At 46.9% G+C, this 8,967-nt stretch overlaps 1 protein-coding gene across 1 annotated transcript; it reads right to left on the reverse strand.

Annotated features, from left to right (window-relative positions):
- Positions 1–999: 999 nt before the first annotated feature.
- LOC110507281 (extracellular calcium-sensing receptor-like) lies at positions 1,000–8,173 on the reverse strand. Its single transcript, XM_090223905.1, has 12 exons — positions 8,036–8,173; positions 5,132–5,364; positions 4,732–5,023; positions 4,281–4,523; positions 4,021–4,119; positions 3,537–3,852; positions 3,283–3,455; positions 2,897–3,133; positions 2,342–2,465; positions 2,054–2,247; positions 1,666–1,944; positions 1,000–1,552 (listed from the first exon to the last, which is right to left on the reverse strand). The coding sequence occupies exons 1-12, from the start codon at positions 8,171–8,173 to the stop codon at positions 1,124–1,126; spliced, it is 2,757 nt and encodes a 918-aa protein (XP_090080031.1). The 3' UTR covers positions 1,000–1,123.
- Between the last annotated feature and the right edge of the window lie 794 nt (positions 8,174–8,967).

The following is an 8,967-nucleotide window of genomic DNA, read 5'->3' on the forward strand; positions in this document are numbered from 1 at the left end:
TACATTAAATGTGTTTGACATTCCCTGCAACTATGTGTCTCCAAAGCAGTTCATGTCCTTCCACAAAATGTAGAATATATGGTGTCACAAATACATACATGGGTTTCCAAAGCCCTCCAGCAACTCTGGAAATATGAGAACATACAGTGTATTCGGAAAGTATTCAGACCCCTTGACTTTTTCCACGTTTTGTTACGTTCCAGCCTTATTCTAAAAATGACTAAATTGCTTTTTTCCCCTTGTAAATCTACACACAAAACCCCACAATGACAAAGCAAAAAGAGTTTTTTTAGAAAGGTATGCAAATTTATACAAAATAAAAAAAACAAATATCACCTTTACATAAGTATTCAGACCCTTTACTGAGTACTTTGTCGAAGCACCATGGGCAGCGATTACAGCCTTGAGTCTTCTGGGTGGGAAGAGGGAGTGATGGGGAGTGGAGAGGTTCCCACAGTGGGTAGGCAGACAGTGGAATGTTACTGTTTTCATTTTGGTATACGATGAGGGACAGACACACTCATACGCACACACAAACACACACACACACACACACACACACACACACACACACACACACACACACACACACACACACACACACACACACACACACACACACACACACACACACACAATCACACACAACCACACTCACACACAATCACACTCACACACACACACTGACTGGGTGACGAAGGAATCATGTGTAGGGGGTCTGTAGGTTCTGTCAGACAGACTCAATACTAACTCTTCCAGCATGAGTAGACATTAAGTCATCTTTATTGGATTGTTCATATAGACATATTTCATTCTGACACATTATAAGGGCACATTCTAATATTAACAAAGTAATATAGTGAAGGTATAGCAGGAAAATAATGTTTCCAAACAGAATGGACATTCCCATGTTGAAATGAATGTCAACGAGCCCTAAATCATGATGTGAGTATGTTTAAGTTAATATTTGGACATCATGTATTTCTTGGTAGTTTCTAATTGGACATAATGTGTTTCTTGGTAGTATCTAATTGGACATCATGTGTTTCTAGGTGGTTTCTAATTGGACATCATGTGTTTCTCGGTGGTTTCTAATTGGACATCATGTGTTTCTTGGTGGTTTCTATTTGGACATAATGTGTTTCTTGGTGTTTCTCTCTGGTCTCAGAAGGATGATGTAACACTTTGGAGCAAACAGACAGAACAGCAGCCCAAAGCTGGAGGCCAGGATGGCAAAGATCTCTACAGCTACTGTGTACTTCCCAGGAGAGCTGACGTAGGCAGGGATGAAGGAGATCCACACGGCACAGAAGATCAGCATGCTGAAGGTGATGAACTTGGCCTCGTTGAAGTTGTCTGGGAGTTTCCTGGCCAGGAAGGCTAAGAGGAGACAGAGGGAGGCCAGCAGGCCAATGTAGCCCAGCACCAGAGAGAAGCCGATCACAGAGCCCACCTCACACTCCAGGACGACCCTTGGCCCCCGACCCTCTCTGCCCCTCCTCTCAACAGGTCGGGGTGGAGCTAAGGCCAGCCACAGCACACAGATCAGCACCTGTGTAAGGGAACGGAGGTGGAAGGAAAACGAGTTATCTTGAAAACAAATAATATGGTCAATGAAGGAAACAACTACATTCCCATAGAATACAGTAAAAACGATATGTTAACCTGGATGAGTGTGCAGAGTGAGATACCCATCCTCTGCTGGGTGGGGCTGAAGTATCTCATCAGGTTCTCTCCAGGCAGAGTGGCCCTGAAGGCCACCAGCACCACCACAGTCCTGCTGAGCAGACAGGAGATGCAGAACACAAAGCTTATACCAAACAGGGTGTGTCTCAGCATGCACGTCCACGGGTTCGGCTGGCCAATGAAAACGAGAGCACACAGGAAGCAGAGCTTGAGCGACAGAAGGAGCAGGAAGCTGAGCTCAGAGTTGTTGGCTTTCACCTGGAACGAGACAGAGAAAGATAAATTAGACTGAGTGATGTCAGAAATCATATGACACAATCTCATCTCTGTCCAGTACCTCTATAAATGATCATATGATTCAACTCACCAGGGCCGTGTGACGGTGGTAGAGGAAGGTGGCCAGGGCACCGGCTGTGAGTGTTGCCCCGGAAACTGAGATGACAGACAGGATGACGCCCATGGTGTCGCTGTAGGAGAGGAAGTCCACCAGCTGGGGGATGCAGGCCGTACGATCAGGGTTGGACCAGAACCGCTCTGGACACCTAATACACTCAACTGACCCTGATATAGAAGGAAGAAGAATGAGGAGCCCAAATCAGGACCAATCAGGATTGAGGAGAAATTTGAATTGGAATCAGAACAGTTGATAGACTACCTGTTGTGTTGCTGATCTCTCCCTCAGCACAGGACAGACAGTCAAAGCAGCACACAGGTCTCCCCTTCTGTACCGCATGCCTGGTACCAGGGGGACAGTCAGCACTGCATACAGACACAAGGACCTACCAGAGGGGGGAGAGGAAGAAGTTATCATCATCATCATTATCATTGCTATTATCATAATTATTTCACAGACAGGCAGGCTTGCTGGGCCCCTCTGGAGACTATGTCAGGAATATGACCATACAAACATCTCAAATTCAGTATCATGTTCCCCCTGAGTGGTTCAGCATTCTAAGGCACTGCATATCAGTGCAAGAGGCACAACTACAGTCCCTGGTTCAAATCCAAACAATTTCACATTTGGCCATGATTCAGAGCGTCTTCAGGGTTTGGCTGGGGTAGGCCGTCTTTTTTTACCCTGCCTCAGGGTAATAAACTAAATAAATCTCTATCACTCACTCACACACACAAACACACACGCACATGCACACGCATATAAACACAAACACACACGCACACACACAGTGAAACTAAACTGAACAGTTCTCACCTCATCTCCACTGCCCCCACCCCACACCACTTTATCCATGTCGATGTGAAACTGGTCGTCCGATCCCTCAGAGGACAGAAAATGTCCGACCTGGACAAACTCTGCCGTCCCCTCGGGGGTCACATGCCAGTTGATGATGTCATAAGAGGCAGGCGGATCACCATTAATGTCGAAGTGGAAAGATTCCCCCACAGGAGTACTGAAGTTCACTCCCCTCAGGTAATGAACAATCTCAAAGAGAAAAGGGCATTGGAACAGGATTAAGAGTTAGAACCAGTTGTGGCTTTTGTTCTTTAGTATTCAAACCTTACAAAGTGTTTTCACTGTATCCTGACTGGAAACATTAGTGTTCTTAACTTGAAAACAGATCAACATGTTATTCTCACCTGGCTGGGCTGAAGCTTCCTGATATCAGGGCACTGTCCACCATTAAAGACTCCATCCCCTGGTCGACAGGCCATCATATCCTGTATGGCGTAGGCGATGGCGTACACAGCCTTGTACACATTATAGCTGGCTCTCAGCTGAGACACGTCAGCATACTGGCTCTCTCCCTCACCTAGGATTGACACTTTATTTTGCTGACAAAACATTGGGAATCAGGACAAAAACAGAAATGTAGATGTAAAGTCTCCCTCACGTATGACCTCTGACCCCGTACACTGTCGCCGGGACGGCAGTGTCACGCTGAGGTCAACTCCCAGAGAACACCCAAACATCTCTTCCCACAAATCTCTCAGGAATGGGTCGGACTTCTGGTAGTCCCCGTCTGGATGGAGGCGTGTTAGGAAAGGCCCCAGGCCGGGAATATCAGCTTTCTTCAGGGCAAAACCGATTGTCCCGGCAAGAGAGGGCATGTTTTTCGGGGAGGCGATAGTAGAGTAGGTGACCCAGGACTCTGAGGCAATCCACTGCTTATCTGTAATGTTCTGACGGACAACCTCTTCCATCAGGGCCTGGAGAATGAAATTGTTAAATAGATCAAGATAGTCAAGATGAAATGCATGATTATCAATTAGGAAATTATTGTGTCTGTAAAGGGCATCAAGACACGGTAAGACACAAGGACACTGCCACAGCTGTGTTACAAATCATTAACAATACTCTAACTGGTATCTGCTCACCCCTGAATGACCCGTGAATCCTACAAATGCCACCACCACTCTGGCAGTAGATCCTCTGATGGTGTCTGCAATGTGCCTGATCTTTCTCTTAGACGGTAACTTGGGGATGACCATCAGTGAGAAAAAGGGAAGAGTGTCAGAGAAAATCAGAGAGAGTGTTTCTATTAGATTAGAAGAGAGAGGGAGTCAGAGTGAAATATATAGAGAAAAATTTAGTAAAAGAGAGAGTATACTGTCAGATCATCAGATTGAGGTCATACCTTCGGGAGGACCTCGGAGTAAGCGACACACACCCCAGATCCCTGGAGCTCTTGGAGAAGCAGCTGAACCCCAAACTTGCCATAATCATCATCCTCTGACACTAGCCCTACCCACACCCATCTCAGCAGACGCAGAAGCTTGGCCATGCCCCGAGCCTGGAAGGCATCGCTGGGAACAGTACGGAAGAATGAGGGGTACCTCCAGTTGTCACTCAAACACGCACAGGTGGCAAAGTAACTGACCTGGGAGAGAAAAGAGTGAGAGAGAGAGGGCATGAAAGAGACAGTGAGAGACAGAGAGAGAGTGAGAGTCATGGATAATTATCATTTGTAAGGTGCAGAGGGAGAAGGAAAGTAAACGTTAGAGAGAGCGAAATCTAGATAGAGATTGAAATGGATTGTGAAAAGAGTCATCATCTTATCCCAACCTGTAATCCAACCCCTGCCTCACCATGGGTAAATCAAACGGCCCGAGGGTCTGTGCCACCACCATGGAGGCTGAGGAGTGGGCATCCCCGATGATGACGGGAACCTCAGGGGTAGTGCCACATTCTGTGCCCACCACGGAGGCCTCCTTGCCAGTCACCATGGCTAGGGCTGCCCCCAGGGTGATGCCCTCTGTCCGGCATGTGTCAGACGCCAGGAACCCCAGGGTGAGGTTAGGCAGGAGGGCTGGGTCACGATTAATCTCCTCCACAGCAAAGATCATAGTCTGGAGCCAGCGGTAAGCACGCTGTTTGAAACTGACAGAGAGAAGAAAGGAAGAAACAGAGAGATATGAGGTAGCTGAATACACATTACCTTCAAGGGAAAACACAATGACAAAAGCTGTTATCACACAAGCTGCGTACATTGTACAGGTAGAATTTTCCTTAATGCTCCTGAACTCCTGCTCTGGTAGAGGGGCTTCCACATGGATGGGGAACAGGCCCCCAATGACCACATCTCCTGCCCGATAAACACTGCCTGAGACGGGCTTAGCTATTAGCCGACAAGCCCCCTCTCCACCTCCATCCAGACCCCAGACAGACCCAGGGACATGGAGACAGTAGAGCAGCCACAGCCAGCCCCAGAGGCTCATCACCTGGAGAGAGACAAGGCTCAGGACTGGGATTGTTCCGTCACCTGTTGGAGAGAGACCAAACCAAGACCTTGCAGACAGAACACTCTGTAGACATAAAGATATGATCAAAAAGTGCTTTCAATGAAGAGATACATCATACAACACAGACACCTGTTGTTTCAGAGTAACCAGACATGTGAAACAACAGTGATAGACACACAACACCGTGTTCTACCTCTGCCCTACCTGGCAACAGAAAACCTTATCCTGGTGAGACAGACAGATAGACAGACAAACAGACAGACAGAAAGAGAGAGAGAGAGAGGATGAGTGTCTGTCAGTCTGGTATCTCCTGCAGTGTGTGCGAGTTAAAGAGGGAGAGGAAGAGGAGAGAAGGGGAGCTGCTGATATAGGGAGAAATGAGCCCCCGGCTAAAAAACAAGCACACGGCCACCAGGGGTGCTTGTAGGGAGGGAGGGGCAGGAGGGGGTTAATTGGGACTTGTTATTGGAGGATAACTTGGGGAGCAGGTAATTGGGGGTAATTGCAGGAAGCATTTGAGTGTGATGTTTTTGAAGGTAATGTGTAGTGCAGGAGATACAGTATCTGTTCTTCAACATCATCAGATGGATCCATTCAGACAGATATTACATCATACAGTACAATAAATTGTTTTATTAAGTAAAAAGTGAAATTCTAACTAAATGGATTAGAGATGCATGGAGAGAAAGAGAGAGAGAGAGAGAGAGAGAGAGAGAGAGAGAGAGAGAGAGAGACCACTTCTGTGAAAATTGGAACACACTAAACGAACAACAACACAGAGTTATCTATCCAAAATGGAGATGTATGGATAAACCAGCTAAGGTGCATCCTGTTTCCATTGATCATCTTTGAGATGTTCCTACATTTTGATTGCAGTTCACTTGTGGTAAAATCAATTAATTTAATGTGAATTGGAAAAGCACACACCTATCTATATAAGGTTCCACAGTTGACAGTGTATGTCAGAGCAAAAACCAAACCATGAGGTCAAAGGAATTGTCTGTAAAGCTCCGAGACAGGATTGTGTCGAGGCACAGATCTGGGAAAGGGTACCAAAACATTTCTGCATCATTAAAGTTCCCCAGGAACACAGTGGCCTCCATCATCCATAAATGAAAGAAGTTTGGAACCGTCAAGACTCTTGCTAGTGCTGGCCGCCCAGCCAAACTGAGAAATCGGGGGAGAAGGGCCTTGGTCAGGGAGGTGATCAAGAACCCAATGGTCACTCCTTCAAAAAGGACAACCATCTCTGCAGCACCACCAATCAGGCCTTTATGGTAGAGTGGCCAGATGGAAGCCACTCCTAAGTAAAAGGCTACACAACCGCACCGCATGGAGTTTGCCAAAAGGCATCTAAAGGACTCTCAGACCATGAGAAGCAAGATTATCTGGTCTGATGAAATCAAGATTGAACTATTTAGGGTGAATGCCAAGTGTCATGTCTGGAGGAAATCTGGCACCGTCCGTAGGGTGAAGAATGGTGTTGGCAGCATCGTGCTGTGGAGTTGTTTTTCAGCGGCAGGGACTGGGAGACTAGTCAGGATCGAGTGAAAGATGAACGTAGCAAAGTACAGAGAGATCCTTAATGAAAACCTGCTCCAGACCGCTCAGGACCTCAGACTGGGGCAAAGGTTTACCATCCAACAGGACAACAACCCTAAGAACACAGCCAAGACCATGCAGGAGTGGCTTGGGCTCAAGTGTCTGAATGTCCTTGAGTGGCCTAGCCAGACCCTGGACTTGAACCCGATCGAACATCTCCTGAGAGACCTGAAAAAAGCTGTGCAGCGACCTTCCCCATCCAGCCTGTCTGAGCTTGAGGGGATCTGCAGAGAAGAATGGGAGAAACTCCCCAAATACATGTGTGACACGCTTGTAGCGTCATACCCAAGAAGACTCCAGGCTGTAATCGCTGACAAAGGTGCTTCAACAGAGTATGGAGTTAAGGGTCTGATTACTTATGTAAATGTGATATTGCCAGGGATTTTTTTTTTAAATGAATTTGCAAATATTTCGAAGAACCTTTTTTGCTTTGTCATTTGGGGTATTTTGTGTAGACTGATTAGGGGGGGAAACTATTTTAGAATAAGGTTGTATTGTAACAAAATTCAAAGGGTCTGAATAATTTTCGAATGCACTGTATATCAACTAATTGGCAAGGGCACTAGTCTGCAGCATCCGGACTCACCCTACTAGAATCTGATGTCTACTGTTTGCTGTTTGCTGATGATCTGGTGCTTCTGTCCCCAACCAAGAAGGGCCTACAGCTGCACCTAAATCTTCTGCAAATATTATATGAGACCTGGGCCCTGACTGTAAATCTCAGTAAGACAAAAATAATGGTTTTCCAAAAAAGGTTAACTTTCCAGGACCACAAATACGAATTCCATCTAGACACCGTTGCCCCAGAGCACCCAAAAAAACTATACATACCTTGGCCTAAACATCACTGTCACAGGTAACTTCCGCAAAGCTGTAAAGGCAAGAAGGGCCTTCTAAACCATTAAAAGGAACATCAAATTCAACAAACCACTTAGGATCTGGCAAAATAGACATGAATCAGTAATAGAACCCGCTGCCCTTTATGCAGAGCAGACTTAGGGTGGCCACAGGAACGTAGGCGGGAGAGGAGGTCTGTTCCCGGTCCCACTCGCTCGTCCACGATTCCCACCTCGCCTCCGAGGAATACCGGAAGTTCCCGAAGTCTACATTGCCGGGAGGATCCAAAGTCACCTGAGTTCCCTCGGGAATCACAGAGGGCAGTCAACTCATCTCCTCTGGAGCCCATGCAACTTGGAAGGGCTAGATTGTCTCCTGTTGAACACTTGCACAGACTGAGCACCAAGAGCTGTCTGTATTGTGGTACTACAGAACACTACATATCTATCTGTCTATTAAAAGACCAGGCTCATCAGTAGGTACGAGTCCGCTGGTGAGCTGTACGGGAAGTATCCAATATCTCCTTACTCGTACCCCTCTTCATGCCATCCTGCTGTTGGGGGACCGCTCCAAATCTCTCCGGGTGCTCATTGACTCTGGGGCCGACTATAGTTTTATGGACTCTACCCTGGTGTCGGAACTGGGTATCTCCACACAACCCCTTTTCATTCCCATGGACGTCACTGAAGCTGGATGGGTGCTCTATTGCCAGAGTTAACAGCAATATGGTTCCTATAAACCTGCGAGTGGCAGATAATTGGCAATTAGTCTTTGCACTTCCTGCTCATTGAAATGCTTTATGTACCTATCTCCTGACCTAGCCCCTGAAAATCTTTCTGCAGGCTATGGAAAAGCCTCGGATCTCTCTGCCGTTCCCGCGGAATTCCAAGACCTCCAGGAGGTTTTCAACAATGCTCTCGCTACATCTCTTCCTCCGCATCAACCCTACGACTGCGCAATTGACCTTTTCTCGGGCACAACACCACCTTGGGGGCAAATTTTTTCCCTGTCAGGTCCGTAGACCAAGGCTATGGAAAGGTACATTTGGGACTCTCTTGCGGCAAGGAGCTTTCATCCATCTGCCTCCTCCACCGGTTCAGTGTTCTTATTTTTTATAGAAAAAAACCCTGCTTCTGTGTATCA

Source organism: Oncorhynchus mykiss, chromosome 27 (genome assembly GCF_057628025.1).
Source record: "Oncorhynchus mykiss isolate SJ-2025 chromosome 27, ASM5762802v1, whole genome shotgun sequence".
Taxonomy (NCBI): domain Eukaryota; kingdom Metazoa; phylum Chordata; class Actinopteri; order Salmoniformes; family Salmonidae; genus Oncorhynchus; species Oncorhynchus mykiss.

Bases quoted from the DNA above. Each gene is read 5' to 3' on its own strand.
- LOC110507281 (XM_090223905.1), bottom strand. From the start codon at position 8,173: ATGGGCTCCAGAGGAGATGAGTTGACTGCCCTCTGTGATTCCCGAGGG. The intron at 2,466-2,896 runs GTGAGAACTGTT...CCCCTCTGGTAG, and splicing joins GTGGGGGCAGTGGAGATGAG to GTCCTTGTGTCTGTATGCAG. The intron at 2,248-2,341 runs GTAGTCTATCAA...CTTCTATATCAG, and splicing joins AGAGATCAGCAACACAACAG to GGTCAGTTGAGTGTATTAGG.